Consider the following 25,886-nt stretch of genomic DNA (forward strand, 5'->3'; position numbering starts at 1 on the left):
CCCAGATTGTTTAGTTTTAATGTAGTTATTAATATGTTTAGATTTAGGTCTATCTTTTTTTTCTTCTGTTTGTACCCTCTCTGTTTTGCTCATCCAGTCCCCATTTTCATACCTTGTTTTGGATATCTGGGTGTTTTTATGTTTCATTTTAACTTAACAATAGGCTTTTTGTTTATATCTCTGAATTTTTTTAGTTGAATTATTTTTTAGTGGTTGTAGATATTATATACATAACCTTTCATATTCTATTTACATTTGGCATTTAATAACCAAGTAGAATATGGAAACCTTACACCTATAAAGGACCTTTATCCTCCTCATGGGTGTTTCACCTACATATGTTGAACCCTAGCCCCAACAATGTTACAACATTTGCTTTCAACAGTCTTTCATATTTTAAAGAACACAGTCTGTTTACCCAGATATATACCATTTCTGTTCTCCCCTCTTTCATTTCTGAAGTTTCCATGTTTCCCTCTTTTATCATTGTCTCTCAGTGTAAAGAACTGCCTTTAGCATTTCTCTTAGTACAAGCGTGTGGTTACTAAGTTCTTTTAGTTTCTTGCTTCTGAAATGCTTTAATTCTCCTTGATTCCTGAAACATATTCTTGCTGGATATAGAATTCTTGGTTGATAGTTCTTTTTGTTTCAGTACTTTACAGATGCTTTGGTTGTCAGGGGCTTCTGGCTGGCTCAGTAGGTGGCACTTGTGACTTGAACTGGTGGTTGTCAATTCGAGGCCCACGGGGGGTGTAGAGATTACTTAAAAATAAAATCTTTTAAAAAAATGCCTTCCGTGGCTTCTTGTTCCATTAAGGTAATATATCATTTTTCTGTGGATATTTTTTAGTTTTTTCCTCTCCATCTTTGGTTTTTAGTAGTTTACGATGTGTCTGGGTATGATGTTTGTGAGTTTATCAACTCTTTCAGGTGCACCGAGGTTTTCAGATCTATAAATGTTTACATTTGGCCAAGTTTGTGAGTTGTTACCAGTATTTCTTTGGGTGTGTGCACCTCAGTCTCTTATAGACCCCCGTGACATGATTGTTAGACCTTTTCTAGTTATTCTTTGTCTGCTGAGAAATTACCTTTACAGTCATTTCTGGTTACCTTCACCTTGTGGAATATAGATGTAAGTGTTTTAAATCTTACACTGGTTAATATCTGTGTCATTTTAGGATTGACATCTGTTAATTTTTTTCTCCTTGAGAGTCACTTTTTTTCTTTGGTTCTTTGTATGTTATATAACTTGGGTGTGTATTTTGAATCTCTGAATGTTATTTTGTTACACTTTGGGCCTGTTAAAGATCTTCTGAGCTGTTGATGTCTGTTTCGGCAGTTCTCTCCGTTAGAGTAAGACCACGGGTCCTGTGTCTCGCGCTGGAGGTGGTACTGTCAGTGTCTGGTTGTTTGCTGTCTCACGCCCCACTCAGTACTTAGTCCGCAGCTTGAGTGGTGGTTTATACAGTAGTTTTGTTCTCAAAGACTTTGCTATGCTTCTTTGGATCTGTTCCGTGCTGCAGTTCAGGGATGAATCTGGAACATTTGTTAATTCCTAGTCAGAATGAGGGGTCTCTTCTTGACTTGCTCCTTGCTGGAATTTGCTTCCCGATCTCTGGCTCCCAGGGGCCTCTCTCATGACTCCTCTTGCTAAACACACAGGTCTCTCACGGAGAGTTTTAGCCCTCCTTACTGTCACACAGTTCCGTGCGACTGACTTCATTCACCCTTGGGGTAGAGCCATGAGAGGAACTTTCAGGATTCCTCCCACACGCTTAAGACCGCAGAGCCTCTTTTCTTATTTTTTTTCCAGGCAGAGAAAGGCTTTTCTCTCAGAGTTTGAGGTACCTGGGCCACCATGCTTGAGGTACAGTTCTCTTGCTCCCTTTGGGTAAGATCAGGAGAGAAAAATTAAATGTGAAAGTTCAAAAGTAGAAAGTAAAAGAGGAACAAACCCTTAGAAAACTCCACTGAATCTGGTTTTTATTCAAGTTTTGACCTTTCTCCTCTATCCACTGGCTATTTTTACTTTTAAGGGTCCTCAGGTAATTGTTTTCTGTAGTCTATTCAATTTTTCGTTGTATTCAGTAGGGAGGAGAGAGAGAGGCTGGAGTGGCCAGATTCTGTTTTGTTCAGTGCTAGAAGTGACATTCATATTTTTAACGTTTTGGTCTTACAAGTGAATTGACAGTTTTAAGGATCCTCAGACAATTGAGAAAAGTCTCCAATATGAGCGATGACACCAGGGAACTTAGAAGAAACTAAATGAAGCTGCCAGAAGGAAACCTACAATAAACATTGATGATTTTATCTCCTTAGATCTAAGAAATAAGTGCTATCCTTAAACAAAGTAAGATTCTATTTATGTAAATAAATAATCATAGGATAGGAGAGAACACTTAGAAATTAAACATGGTAGCAATAAGTTTAATAAATGAATTTAATAGAAGACTTGCAAGAGTTACATCATGTTAATCTCCAAGAAAATGGAGCAAAAGGAAAAAGAGATGGAAAATAGAAAAAAGGGGTAAAAAACCCCTAGAGGTTCAGTTTAAGAAGTCCAACATTTGGCTAAGTGGTGATATGTGTGAAAATTTTCTGGCATTGAAAAACATGAATTGGTGCATTCAGAGGGCCTGCCAGGGCCCCTTCACAGTAAATAACTTAAGACCTATATAAAGGGGCGCCTGGGTGGCTCAGTCGGTTGGTTAAGCTCAGGTCATGATCTCACAGTTTGTAGGTTCGAGCCCCGCGTCGGGCTCTGGGCTGACAGTTCAGAGCCTGGAGCCTGCAGCCTGCTTCTGTATCTCCCTCTCTCTCTGACCCTCCCCTGCTTGCTCTGTCTCTCTCTGTCTCTCAAAAATAAATAAAAAACATTGAAAAAAAAAGTTAAAAAGAAAAAAGACATATTAAGGCATATTCTTTGTGAAATTTTAAATCAGTTGAGTTAGGGGTGCCTGGTGACTCGGTTAAGTGTCCAACTCTGGATTTTGGCTCAGGCCTCACATCAGGCTCTGGGGCTGACAACACAGAGCCTGGGGCCTGCTTAGGATTCTGTCTCCTTTTCTCTCTGCCCCTGCCCTGTTTGCACTTGGTCTCTATCAAAAATAAACAAAAAAATATTTTTTTAAGATCAGTATGATTAAAAAGCTTTTAAAGTCTCATAAAGGAACAAAAACAGGTCTTTTTTTTTTTTTTTTTTTTGATACAGAGAGAGACAGAGCATGAGAGGGGGAGGGGCAGAGAGAGAAGGAGACACAGAACTGGAAGCAGGCTCCAGGCTCTGAGCTGTCAGCACAGAGCCTGACGCGGGGCTCGAACCCACGAACGTGAGATCTGACCTGAGCCGAAGCCGGAGGCTTAACCAACTGAGCCACCCAGGCGCCCCAAAACAGGTCATATTTAAGGGTCAGAATGGCAACAGGTTTTTTAAGGACAATGGCTTTAAAAATCCTGAGGGAAAATCATTTTTAATTTATAATTATTTACCCCCAAAACTACCAATCCACTGTGATGATAGAGAAGGATATTTTGAGACTCTCAATATCTCAGAAATGTTACCTCTAAATCTATATTTTCTCACGGAAGCTGCTTAAAAGATTGTTTCACTGAAACAAGTGATTAATCAAGGGCAAAAGGAAGATCTAAGAAAGGAAGATTTGACGGAGGGAAGAGATTGGAAGTTAGGATAACTGCGTGTGTGTGTGTGTGTGTGTGTGTGTGTGTGTGTGTGTGTGCGCGCGCGCGCGCCTGCTTGCGCGCATGTAGAGAGAGAAGGAGATGGAATAAATGATAAAGCAAATGGGGTAAAATGACAAAAATAGGTGAAACTGAAGAATATATGGGTGTTCTTTTTCTGTTTTTATTTTTGTGATTTCTTACAAGTTTGAAAATATTTCCAAATAAGTTTTTAGAAACTTAATAAAAAACATGTTAGGTGTCCCAAAAAAAGGTTAATATTGCTCAGAAGGATTTTTGAAAATTAATGATGGTGGGAAAGAAAACAAAACAAAACAAGAGTGAATTATTAACTCCAAGAAAAGCAATTTGTGCACAAAAAGAAATATAGCTTTTATAGAATTTGACATAATATGTTCCTGAAAAAGCACATTTCCTATGGAATTGAACCTTAAAAATACCAGGACTAGGAATTTATTGCTTAAAAATGACTTAACATCAAATAAAATGGGAGTGGAGACAGGATTAAACTGTAGCATCTAGGAATGTTCACTTTTGATAAATTCACATGGAAACTCAAGGATAAAAGTTGGGATAGTTGCAGCTTTGTTTTTGATATATATTATTTACTATATTTAAATCATAATTTAATGTAATGTAATAGTATATATTTAAATATCAGGACAATGATTTTCTCCTGGTAGAAGGACTAACGCTGTAAGAGCAGCTTAGGAGAGCTTCCGAGGCACTGGTACTGCTGATTCTTCACCTAGGTGCTGGTGCGCAAGTATATAAATACTCCTGGAAACCGAGTTTTATACTATCCACCGATGTGTAGTTTTTTATATGTAAATGGTGCTTTGATCAAAAGTACATTTAAAAATAATAGGGTTATGGGAAAACAGAGGATGGGGTAGACCATTCAAAACCTGTGTAAATGTAACCAGATGATGAAAAGAAAGTAATGATCCTAATTAAAATACTGCCCAAGTTAAAAGAGTTGTTAAATGTTACGTAAGTAAATAATATGGTCACTGTAAGACTTCACCGCGGGGGTGGAGGGAAGAACCGGGCGGAATCTTGCTGGCTGAGGATGTAAGGAAGCGCCGAAGTCACTCGAAGCCCGAGTGACGGAGACAACGGTAAAACAAAGATTGTGGAGAACCATACACTGAGCAACGTCATGAAAGCCAGAGTCCAAACCGTGGTATGGACTGTATTTTTCTGTGGCCTGCCACATCACTGAATAGATTGTCTGAAAATGATAAAGAATTTGTATAAAAAGAAATTTCTGGGTAAATACCAAAGAAACCACTAAAATGAGTTGAAAGTGCTTGCCTCTGGGAAGGATATCAGAGAACTAATATCATACAAACAAAAACAAATCTTACCAAATGAGAATACAAGTCTTCCACCACGTTCCCTGGAAATGTGTATAGCAGTAATCATAAATTTTTCTTTTCACATATGGTATTCCCAGATACCATGCTGGGCTGATACAAGGATTATCCCACTGTTGTGTGTTTCTCAGGATCCATTTTTCCTTTTTAGTAGTTTTTGACCCTTTGGGTTTCTTGAGATAACGTGAAGCAACAGACTTTTCATCATGAAAACATTCTAAGTTTTTTATTCAACACCTAGTGTCCACAGTGGCCTGGGAATGAGGTTTTTCCTGATATAAGCTGGTCATTCCCTCAAAAGGAACTTTGACAAAGATTTTATAAATCCAGACATTAACTTCTTTGTTTCTATGATGTTGTGTCATTTTAACTTTAACCTCTGGATCAATGTAGGTATTTATATGGTAATTTTTTTCTCTGAGAAATTGTTACTAAGTTGATGATGTATTATAACCTGTGATTTTAGAATGAGAGATATACTTTTTTTTTTTAATCTTCACTGGGGGCCATCTTCCTCCCGTGAACCATGCTGTTAACTCTCACAACAAAATGGTAGGAAAGGATATGCTAGCTCTTGTGAAGGACCTCATCTTTCATTCGCTTGGACCCTGGGCTGTACCTGAAACTTCACTGTCAAGGGAGCTTGTTTCTATCAGAGGAATAGGGGAAAAATTATCAGAGCAGTTGTGATTGTTTCGAGCACCAGAAAAAAAAAAAATATATATATATTTATATGGCAACAGGTGGAAGCAACGCAGTGTCCATGTGTGGATGAATGGATAAACAAAATTTAGTATGTACATAAAATGGCATATTAGTCAGCCTTTTGTTTAAAAAGGAAAGAAATCTTGTCACATGCTACATGTATAAACCTTGAAGGCCCTGTACTAAATGAAGCAAGCAGTCACATAAAGCTAGGCACTGTGGGATTTCACTTCTAGGAGGTATCTGAAGTAAGAATCAAATTCATAGAAACAAAATAAAAAGGTGGTTGCCAGGGGCTTGGAGGAAAGAGAAAAGCAGAGTTGTTTAAGATACGGAGTTTCAGTTTTGCAAGATAAAAAGGTTCTGGAGATGTTTCACAACAGTGCAAACATATTTAACATTCCTGAACTGTAAACTTAAAAATGGTTAAGATGGTAAATTTAGTGTGTGTGTGTGTGTGTGTGTGTGTGTGTTACCAATTAAAAAAAAAAAAAGTTTAGTCTTGGATGCAGCTTTGTTCAGATAGATCCCAAAGAAGGAATCCAGAAGGGTCTGATGCCCAGATGCCCAGTTCCTTCTTATTAACTGATCAATCAAGCAAGTTTTTGCTACCAGCCTAGCAAGGGGTAAGGGAAGAGATGGGTCAAGAGGCAGGAAGCATTGCTGAAATGGAGATCTCTCCATGTGGAAACTTAGGGATTAAATTTACTATACACACACACACACACACACACACACACATATACCTCAGTTATCTATATCTGTGTTGTATAAAGAGAATTTTTCAATTGCTCTTATTAAATTCTATTGTTAAAATATAATGGTAAAAAGCAAAATCATCACATATTACAAAATTTAAATACCAAAGAAAAAAACCAAATGATTTCCAGTATATAAATAAGCAAATAAATAAAAGTTATCAGAAGTTTAAACTTGTGAATATAATCCTAAAGTTTTTATGGGACCCTAGGAGACCCCAGGGTCTGACCCAGGTGGCTCAGTTGGTTAAAGCACCTGACTTTGGCTGAGGTCATGATCTTCGTGTTTGTGAGTGTGAGCCCCACATTGGGCTCTCTGCTGTTAGCACAGAGTCCACTTCAGATCCTCCCTCTCTCTCTCTCTCTCTCCTGCTCCGCAAATAAATAAACATTAAAAAATTTTTTTTAAAGAGACCCCAATTAGCCAAAGCAACCTTGAAAAAGAAAAACAAAACTGAAAGTATCACAATTCCAGACTTTAAGTTACATTACAAAGCTGTAGTGATCAAAACAGTATGGTACTGGATTAAAATAGACACATAGATCAATAGAACAGAATAGAAGATACAGAAATAAACCCGCAATTACATGGTCAATCTTTGACAAAGGAGGCAAGAATATACAGCAGGGGAAAGGCAGGTGCTTCGACAATGGTGTTGGGAGAACTGGACAGCCACATGCAAAAGAATGAAACTGGACCACTTTCTTACGTCATACACAAAAGTCAACTCAAAATGTGAGACCTGAAACCGTAAAATTCTAGAAGAGAGCACAGGCAGTGATGTTTCCGACCTAAGCTGTGGCAACATTTTTCTAGATAGGTCTCCTAAGGTAAGATAAATAAAAGCAAAAATAAACTATTAGGTCTTCATCAAAATAAAAATCTTCTGCCAGTAAAGGAAACAGCAAACAAAACTAAAAGGCAACTTAAGGAATGGGAGAAAATATTTGCAAATGACATATCTGATAAAGGGTTAGTATCCAAAATAAATAAAGGATTTATACAACTCAACACCGAAGAAACAAATAATCTAATTTTAAAAATGAACAGAAGACATGAACAAACATTTCTCCAAAGAACACATACAGGTGGCCCACAGACATACTAAAAGATGCTCAATATCACTCATCAGGGAAGTGCAAATCAAAACTACAGTGAGAAACTGCTGTCAGAATGGCTAAAACAAAAAAAACCCCACAAGAACCAACTTTTGGCCAGGATGTTGGGAAAAAGGAACCCTCTTGCACACTTGGTGGGAATGTAAACTCGTGCAGCCACTGTGGAAAACAGTATGGAGGTTCCTCAGAAAATTTAAAATAGAACTGCTCTGTAACCCAGCAACCGCACTACTGGGTTTTTACCCGAAGAATACAAAAACAGTGGTTCAAAGGGATACATGTACCTCTGTGTTGATAGCAGTGTTATTTACAATAACCAAGATATGGAAGCAGCCCAAGTATCCATCGATAGATGAATGGATAAGGAAGGTGTGTGTGTGTGTGTGTGTGTGTGTGTGTGTGTGTGTGTAATGGAATATTATTCAGCCATAAAAAATGAAACATTGCCATTTGCAACAACATGAGTGGAACTAGAGAGTGTAATGCTAAGCGAAATAGGCCAGAGAAAGACAAATATTGTATGATTTCACTCATATGTGGAATTTAAGAAACAAAAATGAACGAAGTGAAAAAGACCAAGAAACAGGCTCTTAACTATTATAGAGAACAAACTGATGTTTACCAGAGGGAAGGTGGGGGTTGGGGGGAAGGGGTTGAACCAGGTGATGGGGATTAAGAGTACAGTTGTGATGAGCACTGGGTGACGTGTGGAGTTCTTGAATCAGTATATTGTACACCTGACACTAATGTAACACTATGTTAACTACACCGGGATTAAAAGTAAAAACTTAATAAAAAATGACCAACAAGGGGCCTGGGTGGCTGAGTCACTTAAGTGTCTGACTTCAGCTCAGGTCATGGTCTCGCAGTCTGTGAGTTTGAGCCCTGCCTCAGGCTCTGTGCTGACAGCTCAGAACCTGAGCTTGCTTCAGATTTTGTCTCCCTCTCTCTCTGTCCCTCCCTTGTTCATGCTCTGGTCTGTCTGTCTGTCTGTCTCTCTCTCTCTCTCTCTCTCTCACTCAAAAATAAACATTAAAAAATTTAAATGACCAACAAAAATCATTTTTAAAAAACATTTTCTTTTTGCTCAATTGGTTAATATCCCACCTCCTTCCATAAATTACTTGGGGCAGATCTGGGATAAGTGAGATAATAGAATTGTGATTATAAACAGGGAGAAAATGGTTAGAAACTGTAATAAAACCAGGAACAAAGTTAGCACATAAAATATATTTCATATAGTTCTCTATAGCTTTTAGAAGTGAAGGAAAACTACAGTATTTAAAGTTTTCTAAGTTACTCACAACTACGCTTAGCAGTTTTAAGTGTCATTTATGAAAATCTGTTCTTATTGACCTTTCCAAAGAAAATAATCGTATGTGATGTCAGTCTACTTTGTGCGTTGTGACTTGCTAACACTCCATCAAGTTCATCAAAAGTTTATTAAACTTTATTATATTCATCAAGTAGTTACGTGATTGTTCTGTTTGGTTGAAAATGCTGGAATGGTAATTGTACTTAATAACTTAATGTGACGTAAGGAGAGGGCAAAGCACTGTGACCAGGAAGACCAGAGATCGAGCTTTGGTTTCGAGGTTAGAGTCCTACAAGCCGAGATAGGTGCTTATTGCTTGTGGTAAAGAGGAGTGTGGATCCACAGGAAGGAACTCACAGAATTTAACTGGGGAGATGGAAACACTCTCTGGTGTTGGAATGTTTGGTTGATTGGTTTATTGAAAGGACTTAAATTCTCCTTTCACACTATTAATAAGTATTCCAGAATTAATATACCAGGACTACTCAGATGTATCCAGGATTAGCCAGGTGGTTCCATTCATCAAAATTATAGGAAAGTTATGATTTGTGCATTAACATAAAAAAATGGTGGAAAATCATCATCGAGTGGTGTATGGGTAGAGGTGGAAATGAAACAAAAGAGGTATCATTTCGAAGCTGGGTGAATAGGTACGTGAGGTTAGTAGAGGTACTGTTAACTTAGTGTCTGTACGTGTAAAGCTTTCCACAGTAAAATGGTTTTTTAAAGCAACATTCTGGTCTACCATGTTAGAAAATCAGAAGATATTTAGAATCCAGAAATCAAGAAATAGCCATGTAAGCATATTATTAGAAACGTGGAATTAAACCAGGAAAAAAGGTTAAAAGATACCAAAATGGTTGCCTCTGAGGGTCAGAACTGTGTGTGAAGAGGGCTGGAGTCTGGGGTGTCTGTTTTGTAAGACTTTCAGATTTCCTTGATTTTTAAACCTATATGTATTATATGTATTACTTTGATAAGCCAATATATTCTGTGGGTTTCTGCATTGTTTTCAGGAAAAATGTTGACATGATCCTATGTGAATAATTAGAGGCCAGTGTCTGGAATATATAAAAATTCTGTTTGCCGGTTATAATTCTGGCAGTGTGCCCAGTTATGTCCATTGCCAGAGGTGGTGATTTACATTTGAATTCCTACTTCAGATGAGCGGGCCTACGAAGTTGATTGGATAGAGTTTCTTCCTGTCTGCTCTTGCCCTCCTGCAGTTTGTTTTTTACACAGTAGTCAAGAGCGATCATAAATCAGCTTATATTACTCTCCTATTTAAAAGCCACTGAATGCCTTCCCATTACAATCAGAATAAAATTCAAATGCTTCATCATGGCCTACAAACAAGGCCATAAATGATGTAAATGATTGGTTGCCTTGTTCCCTTGCCATCCTTCCCTCATCACTGTGTCACCCTTGATGGCCTTAGCACACTCATCGCCGTTCCTGCCTCAAGGCCTTTGTCCTGGCTGTTCTTCATGAGATTGGCTGCTTTTCATCATTCAGGATTTAATTCATTCAGGATTTAATTTAGTTCCTGGAAAAGGCCATCTCTGCCCGTCTAACTCCCTCCACCCCTTCTCCGGCTAGAGTGGTGGGGTGGTGCTGACTCAGACTAGAAGCCTGAGCTGGGAGTTGTTTGGAAACGCAGAGTCCTAGGCCTAACACAGACCTGCTAAAGGAAAACCTGCATTTTAATGAGACCCCAAGGTGATTATATGCACTTTTAAATTTTGAGAAGTTCTGGTCTTGAATAATCTCCCCGCTCACTTTTCCCACACATCTGTTAATAGTTTCATCCATTTCTGAAGGTAACTTTGTCATTTGTTCACCTGTTCACTACTTCTCCTCCCTAAATGGAAGAAGAGTTCCACAAGGGCGCCGCCCCTTCTGCCTCATTCTCTCCTGGATTCCAGCCCCTGACCCGTTATCTGCACCTAGAACATGCGCGAGGAGTATTTGATGTGCGGAAGAATACATGAATGTGGGGATTATTTTGTGTTCTTCAAAGTGTATAACTAACTCTGTACAATTAAAATCAGAGCTCTCACTTGTGAAAAAAATCTGTTTTTAAAATAGTGTGACGGAGCGCCTGGTTGGCTCAGTAGGTTAAGTGTCTGACGTTGGATCAGGTCATGATCTTGCGGTTCATGAGTTCTTGTCGTGTGCTGACAGCTCAGAGCCTGGAGCCTGCTTTGGATTCTGTGTGTCCCTCTCCTGCTCCTCCCCCACTCATACTGCATCTCGGTCTCGGTTTCTGTCTCTCTCTCAAAAATAACACTAAAAAAATGTAAAACATTGTGACAAAGAATCACTTATTTATCCTTGTCTTCAGGTAGTTTGTTTTCCAAACCAAAGTTTAGGTTTTTTAAGCACTTTGCTATGGACTTAAAACCATGACTAGTGTTTTCTTTCTGGTATTTTAAAAAGCGCGCTCACAGTTAAAGTTATCTTCAAAGGTTTTCATCCAAAGTAAATGTTAGTTTGATATTTGAATCAAATTTTATTGGATCAGGAATAATCTTTTTTTAAAAAAGGATAATGGTTCTGAAAATGTGAGTTAAATGCAAAACTTAAGGTTAAACTGCAAATAAAAACTGATGGAACAAATAGTGTATCAATTTTTTACTCTTGCGGTAGTTTCTGCTATTCTGCATATAAAGATATGTTCCCAAGATACGTTTTCTATTGCATATCCTGGTGAAATTTGTCAGGAAGCAACATTGCAATCTACAAACTTTGAATGAAGAAATAGGGCAGGTTAAGTCAGTGGCTTTCAATGGGGGTGGTTTTGCCCCTTCACCCCGTTCCAGGAACGTTTGGCAATGGCTGAAGACATCTTTGGTTGTCACAACTGGTGGGGAGTACTACCAGCATCTAGTGGGTAGAGCTAAATACCGTGTCATGCACTGAACAGCCCCCGACTGTAAAGAATTTAGCCCAAAATGTCAGTGCTGCTGCTGCTGCTAGAAGACTCTGGCTTAAATTGAGAGAACCCTTCCTCTGCAAATTCCAGTGCCATCAGAGAAAGAGTACTCTGGGGGAGCGGGGGGCTCAGACAGTTAAGCGTCCGACTTTGGCTCAGGTCATGCTCTCGCAGTTTGAGAGTTTGAGCCCCGTGCTGGACTCTGTGCGGAGGCTGCTTGGGATCCTTCTCTCTCTGTCCTTGCCTGTTCACGTGCATGTGTGCTTTCTCCCAAAATATTTAAAAGGAAAAAGAGTACTTTGTCCTACCTTTTGCATGAGAGAATATAGACATAGGCAAGTTAGAGATTCAGATGGGTCTATGGGCGTGGCATTCTCAGGTAATTTTATATTTTAAAAAGTAGGAAGCCTCAAAATAGGGTTATTGGTTTTCCTTATTTTACAGATGGGGTCGAGGATTTGGTCTTTTGGGTTCCATTTTTGGAAAGGATGGTGTATTAAACCAGCCAAACAGTGTCTTTGGACTTATATTTTATATACTACAATTATTACTTGGTAAGTATACAGCAATCCAAAAATGTTTGTTTTGTTGTATTCCATTTAGTACTTTGTGTCTTTTCCCTGAAATGTCTTTGTAGTAAATAAAAGCATGTTAATGATAGAACCACTAGTTTGCAGCACATTTTTCTGTTGTGAAAATTTGGTTCACTAAGATTTTGATGATGCTAATGCTGACCTTGGTATCTGTTGGCGTTTAATCAAGGATGCAACATCCCACAGCGCCCAGAAAACCCAGTCCCAATCAGGGAACTTATTACTGCAGGCTTCCCTGGAAACTTTTCTTACTGTTTTATGTACTGTGCAGTTACTTAAAAGTACTATGCAACATACATAATTCCGTTACCTTTACACCTCCGCTCTCCCCATTCTTTGTGTTCTTTGTACTTAATTTTATGTGAACCCTTATGTTGTTTCTCCTCTTCAGTTTTTTGTTGTTGATATCAAGGTTTTGATTTTTTTTATGCTCAGTAACATGGTGGTGATCAACATTGTCTAAGGTCCCCTTCACACACACCTCCCTCTTTGAATTAGTTCTGCAAAATCAGTTTCCAAACATGGGATGAATGAGTCAAAACACAGATTTTTTTTTTAATGTTTAAATTTCTAATTCAATAGTTAACCAATTATAGCCATTATTATACTTTTTCTTACATTGTCACTTTTATTTTGGGGATCCTGATAATAGTCTGTTTTCATATTTGTTAGAAACATTTTACCCATTCTTTATCCTATCTATGTTGGTTTGGTGAATTTTGATCGTACGAAGTGTTTTATGCTTTTAGAATTAAATCCATCCATTTTTGTCTTTGGTTTTATTGTTAATATTCCACCCTGTTATCTGCCAGCTCTTTTGTGCTCTTCTGTCTAGCTGAAGTTGATTCGTAAGGAGGCAAATTGTGAATCTAAGGTTTCCTAAATATTCCTTATCAGGTTTGCCCTGTTCATATCCAGTAGAAATATAAAAATACAGGATATTCATAACACTACAGTTTAAAATAGCAAAATATTGGAAGCATTCAAGCATAATGGCTGAATTAATTACATTACCTCCATACTAGAAAATAATATAAAGCCATTAAAGGGAAAAGTAGGTCTACATGTATATCTGGAAAGATCAAGACATAGATTTGTGAAAAAAGCAACTTGTATAATAGATATGTTTATGTTATATATATGCATGTAAATGCATAGAAAAGGGTCTGGTGGTTGGAGGCCAGGAGTGAAATTTTTATTTTTTTATTCCATTTATTTGTTCTGTTTGGATTTCTAAAGAAGAAATATAAGCCAGAATTAAAATAGCCCAAGAAATGCTTTTGACTATGTTAATTTTTGTAGATAGGGATGGAACAAATTTCTATTTATAATATTTGATTTGTGAACTTTCTTATATATTTTTAAATCATGTGTATCCTATGTATTTTTTCTGTTCACATTTTGTGCATTCACATGCATTTTAATGTCTGGAGGCAGAGTGAAGGCACATGTGAACTCATCTAACACAGTTTTCTAAAGCACGTCATTTTCACTCTCTTCTAAGTTATTTGAGAGGCAGCATTTTAAATTTAATTTTTCTATTGGTAATACATTCACAAGTTCAAAAGTAAAAATAAATAAAATGCTGTCCAGCGAAAGTCCTGCCCCCCTCACCCCGTCCCCCTCCGCCCACTTCCTTTCATCCCCAGCTGTATGTTTGTTGTTGCTGCAGTTTCTTTAGGCATACCCAAGAAAATACAAATAGATCATCTTAATTTTCCTGCTTTTTAAAATATAAACGGCAAATGCTATACATACTGTTCTATATACTGTTTTCTTGTTTGCTTGACTAATACATTGTCGTCGTATTTCCATAGCAGTCCGCTAAGTGTCTTCATCTTTCTTTACAGCTGTAAAACATTCCATTGCTTGATAGTACTGTCATTTATTTAGAGTTACACCACATTGTAAATTCCACTGGCAATTGTATCCCAGGCCACCGGCTACATTACATTACATTAGGACAGGTTTGGTACAGCAGTACTTAACCAATAGCCAGTATTTACGGAGCACTCGAAGCGCTTTATAGCTTTTAGCTCTCTTATTTATCTTTTTCTAAATCTTTTTATTCTTTTATTTTTTTAAGTGAGCTCTAAGCCCAAGGGGGGCTTGAACTCACAACCCGGAGATCAAGAGTTGCACTCTTTACCAGTTGAGCCACCCAGGAGCCCCATCGATTAGCCCTTTTAATCCACACATCAGTATTAGGAGGTAAAAATGATTAGGTAAAAAAAATCTCAAGGAAAACAATGACATGGAGAAAGTAAATAACAGCTCACATCATTTGGAAACTATCTTTTTAAAGTTAACGTGGCAGCATTAACTTTTGGAGTTTTAGACCTTTAGCATAGATGAGGTTACAAACTTTTTAGGTAAAGGGCCAGACAGAAAACCATTTATGTGCTGGCTGCCACCGCCCCTCCACTCTTCCGCAGATGTTACATGAATGAGGGAGCGTGGCTGGGTTCCAGGAAGTCTTCATTTCCAAAACCAGGTGGCCAGTGAGATGGGCTGGTCCCTGCCTGTAAGCAATCCAGCAGTATCTTAGTCTTGAAGAGCTTTATGAGAGGCCGTACTTGAGTCCTGACCAGTCCTGTGGGCAAGGCAGGTCCTGATGCTGTAGCCTGCAGGCAGCTGCTCATTCAACAGCTCCTTAATTAACTTCTTCAAACCTCCTACCACCAATTATTTTTTCCTATTTGTGTTTTCCTTGTCCGTTAGTTGTTGGTGAGGAGGGTAGTTCAATGCTCTAACTCCTCTGCCCTTGAGAATAAGCACATACGTTCTCACAACTGTTGCCTACCGGAAATTACAAAACAATCCATGCGAAGGATAGAGGGCACCGAGAGCGCCCTGGTTTAGTGCACATCACTGCCTTTTTTCTTGATCGGGTTTGACCCACATGTGGCCAACTGGCTGTTATCTTCCAGGTTGAGCCCTTTCTGAAATTTTTACAATTTTTTTCCTTCTTCAGCAACATATTGGTATAATCATCTCCCATTATGGATTTTTGATAAATTTGGTCTAAATGTAGAAAGCAAATTTTACTTCTCACAGATGGGGAGCCTCCAGTGAAAAGGCCAGGGGAAATGTGCCCTGCTTGGGAGAGATGGTTGTGGTCCTCACGTTCCTTTATCCATCAGGAGGGATGAGGCGGTCAACTTTACAGAGGTGTCAAAGTGTCAATTTTACACGTCACTGCATAATGTGATTACAAGACTGCATATTTTCTTTGCATGACTTAGAACTAAAGCTAGTTTATGGGAGAAGTAATATTTCACCTAGAAGACTGACAAACCAAAAACACTGCAGCTATAAAACTGGTATTCTGTGCGCCAAAGTCAACCTGCATAATCTTAACAAAGTAGATGAGTAGCTGCTGCTCTCAGATTCCGGAGCGTTTTGCAGTAAAATCAGTGTTCCAGCACTGCAGCAAATCACGTAACGCTAGCTTTGAACTCTGAAACTTTCTCTCCGTTGTCAAGGCCTGACCGAGCCACGTGTCTCTCTCTTGCAGGCATGACGGCAAGTGCAGTCGCAGCTTTAATCCTCATGACGTCCTCCATCGTGTCTGTGGTGGGGTCATTGTACCTGGCCTACATTCTGTACTTTGTGCTGAAGGAGTTTTGCATCATCTGCGTCATCACATATGTGCTGAACTTCATTCTTCTTATCATCAACTACAAACGACTAGTTTATTTGAACGAGGCCTGGAAACGGCAGCTGCAGCCTAAGCAGGACTGACAGCCTGACCAGCTGCGGACTGACGGCCTGAAGTCCCCTTTTCCATTAAGTTTATTTTGCAGCAGGTTTTTTTTTTTTTAATTCTTCACAACAGACAGTTTCCCTAAGAATCTTAAACTGATTTTTTAAGATCCTATAAATTAGAAGGGGCCCTAGCTTTTTGTGTCAATCTTCATTTTAAATATGGATACAAAAAAAGGATATGCCGAGCCAATCAAAGACAAGCTTTAACTTTACTTTGAAGATGTTTCTGAAATAATAAAATGTAGCCCTAGCCCTCTGCCCTTGATTGTAAAGTGAGCAACCATTGCTAGTAATTCTCTAATGTGTATAAATTCAATTTCAGGTATAACAAATGTGATCATGACATGAAAATATTTTAGAATAGATACTGTATTAAATATTGCCATGTTTACAATATGTAATGTTTTTAGCCGATGGATTTAAACATGTAGATTCAACTAGAATCCATTTATGTGATATTTGTAAATAAAGGTAGAAATATTGGATCCATCCCTGCAGAACTTACTGTGCAGTTTAGTTGAAGTGTAGCGATGAAGAATTGTCAGCCCAACGTTGACTGAAGAAATAGTGAAAATAGAAAGTCCGTACAGCGCATCTTGAGAAAAGTACTGACAGCTGTGCGTCCAGCACTGACAGCAAAAATAGTTGGTTCCCTTTCATCTCCTTCCTCGGAAAGGAAGAAACTAAATTTGGACATTCAAGTCAAGCCTGTGTCTAGTCATAAAACTGGATCGATTATAACCTTACCAAATGAATCATATGACCAGACCTTCATGTCCTAGGCCTTCAGGACACGAAAAATGGGGAAATGGATAGATTTCTTAGGATAAAAGCTGGAAATATTAATATGGCATTTTTAGGTAAAAGTCTCTTACAGCAGTTGAATTTTCATGAAGGTATTTTTCCTTAACATCGGTGCCAGTCGACCAAACAGTATTAGGACCTTGAAATAACCAGGTATAAGCCCAGTTGCTCCAGAGTAGGATTGCTCTTGGGTAGCTCCATAGTATTTCCTGTTTCATTCTGTACTAATTGGATGTCTAGTTTCCAGTTGTTCTAGAGTCAATATTAGGTTTGTAAATTTTAGGGCTGACACGCTGCTCAGTTTGCTTAATTGAGAGTAGTACAGGTAGAAATATCTGAAGGTGAAATACGCTAATGGTGTCACTACTCTTTCTAGTAACTACGCAACGCATAGGTTTTAAAGGTGGTTGAATAAACCCAGATGAAATTGTGACAGTATGTTTCTATGGCTAACACCTTCTATCAGAATGTTAAAAGTGCCTTCTGTCTTAAATCTCAAACCAAATATTTTGTGTGTTGAACTTGGGCAGAAGTGTCCTTCCTTCCTCTTACCATGAAGTAGAAACCTGCATCAGTCTATAGAGCGGTTCTGTATGATCATTTTGCTCCCAAATTGAGAAATAGTAGCAATGTTTTTGCTTCCAATTAGATTAATCATTATGTTAAAAATAGACCGGCAACTTTCCAAGTACTTTGATAAGCCGCCTTTTTGAAGGGAGGGGACAGGCTCTGCTCTGTAAACTGTACTGTGTAGAGTCAGCAACTGTTCAGCAGTTTCCAACAAACTGTCCTAATTGACGCAATGTATTTTTTCTGGCCCAAGGCAGGTATAAAATCTGAATTGTAATGAACTTTCAATGGGTTTTAACCAGTTTTGTAATAGTTGAATTCAGATTTAAAGGCTGTTTTCCCATGAATGTGAATATTTCAATGCCTGTTTTATTATGTATGTATTGTTCTTGTTTCTAGTTAAAGAACTCTAGAAAGCATTGATTGGATGTCTGGTGTTTATGGAGAAACAAGTCGTAATGTTGAAGACCGTGTACAAGGAGGGCGTCTTCTAGCAGAGCTTCCAGGTCTACCAAGCAGTTTACTGGTTCATTCTTTCAGGCTCGAGTGGAAAAGGTTAACAGAGAAGACTTCTGTGGTATATAGAACACTGGTTGTGCTAAATAAGTTCCTTGTGTCCCAATTTCAAATGGATTTTCATCATATTTTGTATCAATCGGCAGAGTATAGTTAAAGCTTGTCTTGATGTTGCGTTCTTGCAAATGTCTTCGACTCTCATATGATCAAATGTAGAAATGTTCAGCCAGACCCTTCAGGGTTTTCCTTTGCTTTCTTAGGCCTTGGGGAAAACACCACTGTTTCAGTTCAGAATTTTTTTGCCACATTCCTATAAGCCCAGTAGAATTAATCTTTTTTTTCTCTCTCACCGAGTGATGAAGGTGTGCTGCCTGAAATAACAGCATTGTCATGCCAGTGTGTAAGTAACAGGACTCCAGTGGGTATTGGGTTATTTTTTGCCCTGGAGGAATTTAGGCTCCCCTCTACATCTTCTCTTCCACTTCAAGACGACACCACGCTATAAAATTTGAGGATCGTTAGGACTCTTTTAGACTAAATATTTAAAACACTGCAACATTACCAGCCACCAACATTGAAGAATGTGGGGGGTGGGGGGAGAATTGGATTTCTGTGTTTTGTCCCCCCCCTCCCCCCAAGTAAGTCCGTGCTGCTTGGTTTTGGGAATAAGTTGTATGTAACAAATGAAGCCTCTTATTTACTTGGTAGTCTTATCATTTGAAGAAACAGAAGCTGTGGTTAGATGATAAATTCTAGGCAATCTGGGTGGTTTGGAGGATTTCATTCAGTTTTGCATTGCAGCTAGGTGCTTTCCATGAAGGTGAACTGGCGAAATAACTCAGGTTTAACTAGCTGTGTGCCAGGAATTACTTTTACTTTATGTATGTCACCTCTCTTTTTTTCTTCTAAAGATGTTGAAACCATTGACTATTTTCATACAAAGATCTGTCATTTGGTACAAGAGATCTTTGGACCCTACTAGCTAGGATATAGGACCAAGACTACAGTGAAATTAAACCTATTTGTTGGCTTTTGTTTGCTTGTATTTCATTATATTTTTAAGATTATGAGCAAAAGTACCAAGTAATCTTCAGCAGTTACTTCACAAGAGATTAGAACCACTGCTTGACATGAGCGATGCTGACAGGTCTTGTCTTGAAAATTCGTATCGGACAAATGCCAACAAGAAGTTCACTGCCGTTACTGGCAACCTATTGGGAAGGAACACCTACCCTGCAACCTTTGTCCTCATATATTTCCCCCCAAGATATAAGCCCTGGTGGAACATTTCTATTGAGACATTTTAGGCAGCACTAATGATTCCTAATGTGTGAGAACAACCCTTCATTCAAACAAAACGGGCAGGGGTGGGAATCCAGGCCACTTGGTTGTTTTTTTTGGTTTTACAAATTAGCCCAGAAAAGGTGAAATGTTTTGTTATAAAACTGTATTAAGCATGGCCTAAGTATTAGGTGTATGATCTGTATAGTATGTCCCATCAAAAATATTTATTACTAGTGCTTCTGGCTCCGGAGTAAACATTCATTTAAAGTGGAGTTCACTGGGCAGACTTCCCCTTTAATATAGACAGAAATATTCTTTACCAGAGATTTAGGACACAGTTTTGCTAACTGGTAAAAACAAATGTAAATATGTAAGAATGTTTATTTGTTGCACATAACTTTTTTGGTATAAAATAAATGTAGACGTTACCTGTGGAAGCTGTATGGCCATCCTTCTTACACTGCAGTATTACATTTCAAACAAGAAGCTGCAATGAACCCAGTCTTCCTATGAACTATTGAAGCCGTATACTGTAACTTCATTTCTACAGGTATCCTAAGGTGACTCCTTTTCCCTTAAATTAGATGTAACTTAGAGAAGACACAGGCAGAAGTCTTAGAGATTCCAGTACGGGAATGTGGGCGGGCTTAAGATGTATATGGTTGTCAAGAATTAATGAGAAAGGAGTTACTGCTTAGAGTTCTGAAGCACATGGCACGTGCTGATCAGATCCTGCCCACAGCTCTGCTTCTGCTCCCCCGAATGTCCTGCTCAAGTCTCCTAAAAAGGTAACGTCTGCAAGGAAGATGAATCCGTTTAAAATACAGTTCAGCCATATTGTATTTTACAACAAATGCATTCTCTAGAACTTTAGGAATTAGGAAATGGACCTTACCACCCCTAACTTGGAAAACATTTAAGTGTGTGTGTAATTTTTTTTAATGTTAAGAGTTCTGTGTTATTCCCTGACATTTAATGGAACACAGAACTTGATTCCTTCAAGGAACATAAGTTTAGTGCTAACAAAAGAAACTTGTAACCCCTACAATCCCTAACTTAATATCTGAACCAACACCACCTGCATTTCTGAAAAGTGGTCTAAAGATGGCCACTAACGGTTAAATTATCTTTACTATACCTTTTCCTGGAGTTTGGAAAGGGTAAAAAATGGTACGTGTTGAGACATATGAATCAATCACAAGTGAACTGAATCAAGTTCTGTATTATGAACTGCATTGCTTCACGGTCCTCCATTTGGATACCGAAGGGAGGCTTTTTCCAAAACCACCCAGGCACCCCAAAAGCACTGAGCTTTAAACCAGGACGGATACTGACATATTAGGCATAATGTACCTTACTTGCCTTAATGGAGCCTGTGGAAGAGGAGGCAGTGTGATTCCATAAGGAAAGACCATCCTCGGGGCACCTGGGCGGCTCAATCAGTTAAGTGGCCAACTTCGGCTCAGGTCATGATCTCGCATGGGTTTGAGCCCCGCGTTGGGCTCTGGGCTGACAGCTCAGTGCCTGGAGCTTGCTTCGGATTCTCTGTCTCCATCTCTGCCCTGCCCTGCTCATGCTCTCTCAAAAATAAATGCTAAAAAAGTTTTTGAAAAAGGAAAGGCCATCCTTTAGGAGCAAGGCAGGTGGCATCACCCAGAGGTACAAAGCCCTACTTGCCTGTAGGCCCGGCCTCTTTAAGAGGGTCTCGTCACCTTCAGTGGAGTCAGATCAAATGGGACCAGTGGGCATTTATGCCCCTCTGTCCATTTCTGTCAAGACTAGACTATGGCTGAGGTTGGAAGAAGGCCTGGAAGAACTAGTCAGCTCGGAGCTCAGACATTCTTCAGCTCTTACTTTCTTACGTTTGTCAGCTTAACTTTGTGGACACTGGTACAGACCTTGTTCGTTATTCCAGGAACATCACTTTCTGTAAACTCCCTTGGGACCGGAGCTCATCTGTGAAGCTGAAGCAGCCGTTGTCTCTTCCTCACGCGCCTGGTTTGCTGCACAGGCCCTGGGGGCCCGAGGGCGGCCAGGCTCGTCCTATGGAAGTGCAGGCTGCACCCAGCAGCTCTGGCCGTGCGGCGAGTGTGGGAGCAGGTTTACGCAAGAGTCTGTACACAGGTAAGGTTGTGAGACCAGCCGAACACCTAAAAACTTCAGGTGCTTTCCAGCAAGACAGATCATTGAATGTATGGATGGTCACTTTTAAGACAAGTCTTTATTCCCACACTACAAAAGCCTTTATTTTCACCTCTAACATTCCCTTCTGGTAAATTAGTACAGGCTCCGGGCCGGAAATGTCCCAGTCTGCCGTGCACAGTGGAGGACCGCCATGGAAGCCGGCCCTTACCTGTGGACGAGGGGCCGTGATCTGCTCTGTCAGCAGAGGGAGTTCTTGCTTTAAAGAGTAAACGGGCTGTTTTCCAAACACTGTGACTTCGAAGCTGGCCGGCCGTACCTGGTTTCATTGGCAAGTTTCCAGTATCTCTCTCGCAAAAGGAACGCCGCCCCTTTTGGTTGTCTCTGACGTGTGAAGATCCCCTTTTTGTTCCCCATTACTCTCTGCGGTGCTAAAAACAAGGCAAAAAGGCATTTCAGATGACTTCCGATGGGCCAAATGGGAACCAACCTGGAGCGAAGCTGGGCATGAAAGAGAAATGTCCCTTTATATAAAGTTTAGGACTGCTTGGTCTGAAGTGGCCACTTAATATAAGGGTAAAGATTTAACCCTAAACACCTTAGCTCACTGGTATGTTATTTTTGTTGTTGTTGTTGTTATCTCTTAAAAGGAAAATAATTTTAGGTTTTCCTTTATCTACAAAATAAGGCTTGAAACATGAGCACCCAGCTGCCCGGTAAGGGGAATGTGGACTGACACACAGTCACCCTGTGAAAGGCCTGGGCTCTTCTGAAGCGACGGCTCTCCTAGTGGGAGCTGCAGTCCTGACGAGGCAGGGGTGCGGTGCCTCGCTGGGATCCAGCGGATGCCAGCGCTGGCCCCGCCGCCCCGCCGGCTGGCTGCTCCCTGCCGTGGCCGGCCGCCCTGCAGCAGCTGAAGCTGGGCAGGAAGCAAAGCTGCCCCCGGCTCCCAGCCCACCCTTCTACCTCAGGTGAAACCACAGCCGCTGTCGAGTAGGAAGGTCTCTCCACGATAAGCCAATGCCAGGCGCTTTATCACGTGATCACGTGACTTCCTACATCGCGCGGCCAGGTGGCTCAGCCCCGAGTGCAGGCTTATCAACGGGCTAGATCGTCCGTCCATGGTGACACAGCTGACTTCTTTCTACACGGAGCCAGGGCACCCAGTCACGAAACCAGACTCCTGGAGCCGTCGATCTCGTTTTCCAAACAGAACAGAGGCTCGAGTTCTCGTTCTTTTTCCTCTACCTCCCTCTTTCCATTCTAATTTTTAATTAAACTTTAACCTTCCAAAGACTTGTCTTGTCTTTCTTTCCCTGTGGGTAATAAGTTCTGTAGTTCCCACTACCAGATGCTTCCCTGCCTCCCCAAATCGCGGTGCTAAGCTTACCAGAACACCTAAAGGCACAGTAGGAAATGGGACACAGGATGGCCCCAGGGCTCCCTACTGAAGAAAGCAGACGGGGGGCTCTCTGAAGACTTTCAGACCCTCCCACACCCCAAACACTGTGACACTTGCACTTGGTAAACCTGCCTTTCCAAGCGAGCGATAGAAAACACAGCAGAACATCCCAGGCTTCCCAGGCTGGGTACGTGCCCTGGAGTATTAAGTGGGTCCCACCCGGGACTCCAAAGCCAGGTCCGCTTTTTCTACACACTGTTGTGAAACAAAGGCAAGCTGGTCATTTTTGCTTCAAGATAATACATCCTCCATTTGCTTTTTTACCATAAAATGGATTCGGGAAGTAGGCAGGTGATTGCTGCTTGCCCAACACAAGTCACCTTTCCTAGGAAATCCTCACGTAGCCTCCATGGATTAGAGCTTTCCCCCTCGTTTCCACTGCTCTTACAAATGTCCTGACCTAAACGGCAACCTGAAAAGAATGAGAAGCGGCACATTCTATAAACCCAACTGCCACTTACACTGGTTAGTCATAAAGTCGGCAAAATTCCAGATGAGCTCGCCAACCACGTATTCTTTGCGTTTTTGGTCCAGAACCAAATGATACTGCTCCAGCACACCTTTCTGGTATTCCTCACTGAACATCAGAGGTGGGTCCTGGAATTCAAGGCAGAGAGAAGTTAAGAAGCAGAATTGCAAACGTCAGATAAAAATAAAGATCCATGTGACAGCGACCAAAATCTCCATCTCCACAGCGGCCGGAGTGACTGCAGGATCGCCGGTGCGGGTGGAGACACAGCCAGCGTGTGACGTAGCCCGGAGTGAAGGAGAGAGATTAGGGAACCTTAGTAACTGCTTTATTTATAAACAGAATTCGGTATTTATCCTACTCTTCCGTCTCCGTTCACTGGTGCAGCCTGAAGGCGGAGCTACACTGGAAGTAAGAAGGAGTCTTCAGGTAATAAATGTAAAACTCAAGTTCTAGGGAGCTGCCCGGGCATGATTTGAGGAAGAGTGTGGCTCACAGAACTCCCTTCCCATCCCTCTGTAGCTGGTCTGGGTGAGCGGCTGCTACGTAGCACATCCGTCCATTCGACAAATAATCACTTAGTATGGATGGGGGCTTTGGTGACCAAGTGATCGGCAAGAAAGGGACGTGTCCCTGCCCCTGCAGGCTGTCTACTCTGACAAAGACTCCAGCTGTAAGCGCAACGCGGGAGCGCGCAGAGCCAGAGCTGGGGCTGAGAAGGGCCACGCAGAGCTCCCGGAGGCGAGGGAGGTCCAGGACCCGACAGGCGGGAAGGGTCCTGACGAAGGCGGAGGCCACAGCTCTGGACTCGCTCAGCCCCTGGTGCAGAGCATGAAGGTAATGATCTCGTAGAGGCTCTTGGAACAGTCTCCATGCTCATCCCATGGCAAGTGCGGGGGCAGTCAAATCTTAACCGGTCAAGGAGAGAGCATCTCAGTCACTTTACAAGCGAACAAAGCCCGCAGGCCTTGGCTCTTTTCCAAAGAGAAGGACGGCGCTGCTGCCTAAGATGACGGTCCGAATGAGCCAGGTTTTGTCCAGCTCCAAAGTTGAATGAGGGCAGAGCAATATGTAGATTTTCTTACTTCGTTTTAATGGAGACAATCCTGCATTTTCTAATGCTTCAAACTGAATTTAAATCAACTCAGTCGTAACTAGTCACATTTCAAGTCCTCAGCAGTCACATGTGGCCAGTGGCTACCCTTTTGGACAATGCAGAAACGTTCCATCACTGCAAGGAGTCCTATCAGCACTAGATCTAGACTGAGTTTCTTAAACATCCAGAGTTAGTTACCTTTTCAAAAATGGATGTACATATTATCTTCATAAGCTATTTTCCCCTACTTTACCAGTTTGTAAGGTGGCATTCTGTGTAAGCAAGATGAATTTAAAGGTATGAGCAGAATAACACAGCGCACAGAAGTAGCTGCTCAGCATACCAAGGCCAAGCATCCTAAGAAAGGTGTGTTGGGCACCTGGGCGGCTCAGTTAAGCATCCAACTTTGGCTCAGGTTGGATCATGGTTCATGGGTTCCAGTCCCGTGTCGGGCTCTGTGCTGACAGCCTGGAGCCTGCCTCAGAGTCAGTGTGTCCTTCTCTCTCCGTCCCCTACCCACTCACACTCTTTCTCTCAAACAAACATTAAAAAAAATTTTTTTTTTAAATCATGTCAAAGAACATGGTCCTTGTGACGGGAAAGTAACACAGTTAGGTAGGGATGAGGGGCTGGCTATGGCTCAAGAACCTACATTAAAATAAAAAATCCCCACAAGATAAAGCATCGTATTTTTGGTAAGGAAATGAATAAAAAAGAGGAGGAAAAAAAACCTAGTGATTAAATCTTGTTCTGGGACGCCTGGGTGGCTCTGTTGGTCCAGCGTCTGACTGTGGCTCAGGTCATGCATAGTCTCATGGTTTGTGAGTTCAAGCCCTGGATCGGGCTCTCTGCTGTCAGCGCTGTCCTTTGTCTGTCTCTCCCTGCCCCTCCACACTCACGCGCTCTCTCAAAAATAAAAGATAAACAATAAAAAACCTTGCTCCAAGATTTCATTCATTTCCTTAACAAATATTGACACCCACCGAGTGCGGGAGGGCTTGGGAAGCAGTGATAAATAGGATTCAGTCTCTCTCTCGGAGCCTCGTCTGCTCAAGGAGAAAGCCAAAGAAATGATCATGGCACCCAGTGAGAAATGCTGAGACAGACCAAGCAGAGGGAACAGTTTCCTCTGCCTGGGGCAGGCGGGGTAAGCCTCGGCAAAGAGGGGGCGTCTGAACTGAGACTTGAACACAGAGTCCCGTGGTCAGTGACCGCGGGGCTAACGGGAGCATTCCAGGCACAAGGAACCGCCCACAAGAGAGCAGGAGCCAA

The 25,886-nt window shown here is 40.9% G+C and overlaps 2 protein-coding genes across 2 annotated transcripts in view; one reads left to right on the plus strand and one right to left on the minus strand.

Moving 5' to 3' along the window:
- Positions 1 to 10,928: 10,928 nt before the first annotated feature.
- VKORC1L1 (vitamin K epoxide reductase complex subunit 1 like 1) lies at positions 10,929 to 18,347 on the plus strand. The gene is made up of 3 exons (XM_029945713.1): positions 10,929 to 10,996; positions 12,355 to 12,464; positions 16,021 to 18,347. The coding sequence occupies exons 1-3, from the start codon at positions 10,929 to 10,931 to the stop codon at positions 16,245 to 16,247; spliced, it is 405 nt and encodes a 134-aa protein (XP_029801573.1). The 3' UTR covers positions 16,248 to 18,347.
- A 3,300-nt stretch (positions 18,348 to 21,647) lies between these two features.
- The window catches only part of GUSB (glucuronidase beta), a 15,917-nt gene continuing 11,678 nt past the window's right edge, over positions 21,648 to 25,886 (minus strand). The window contains exons 11-13 of the mRNA XM_029945714.1: positions 24,173 to 24,337; positions 23,511 to 23,676; positions 21,648 to 22,018 (exon numbers count right to left, since the gene is read on the minus strand). Of these exons, the coding sequence (XP_029801574.1) occupies positions 21,849 to 22,018; positions 23,511 to 23,676; positions 24,173 to 24,337 (501 nt within the window). The 3' untranslated portion in view covers positions 21,648 to 21,848. The remainder of the gene's footprint in view (positions 22,019 to 23,510; positions 23,677 to 24,172; positions 24,338 to 25,886) is intronic.

Source organism: Suricata suricatta, chromosome 8, assembly GCF_006229205.1.
Source record: "Suricata suricatta isolate VVHF042 chromosome 8, meerkat_22Aug2017_6uvM2_HiC, whole genome shotgun sequence".
NCBI lineage: Eukaryota > Metazoa > Chordata > Mammalia > Carnivora > Herpestidae > Suricata > Suricata suricatta.

Excerpts from the sequence above, each read along its gene's own strand:
- VKORC1L1 (XM_029945713.1), top strand. The coding sequence starts at position 10,929 with ATGCGCGAGGAGTATTTGATGTGCGGAAGAATACATGAATGTGGGGAT. Across the intron at positions 10,997-12,354 it reads TATTTTGTGTTCTTCAAAGT|ATGGGGTCGAGGATTTGGTC; the intron begins GTATAACTAACT and ends CTTATTTTACAG. Across the intron at positions 12,465-16,020 it reads TATACTACAATTATTACTTG|GCATGACGGCAAGTGCAGTC; the intron begins GTAAGTATACAG and ends TCTCTCTTGCAG.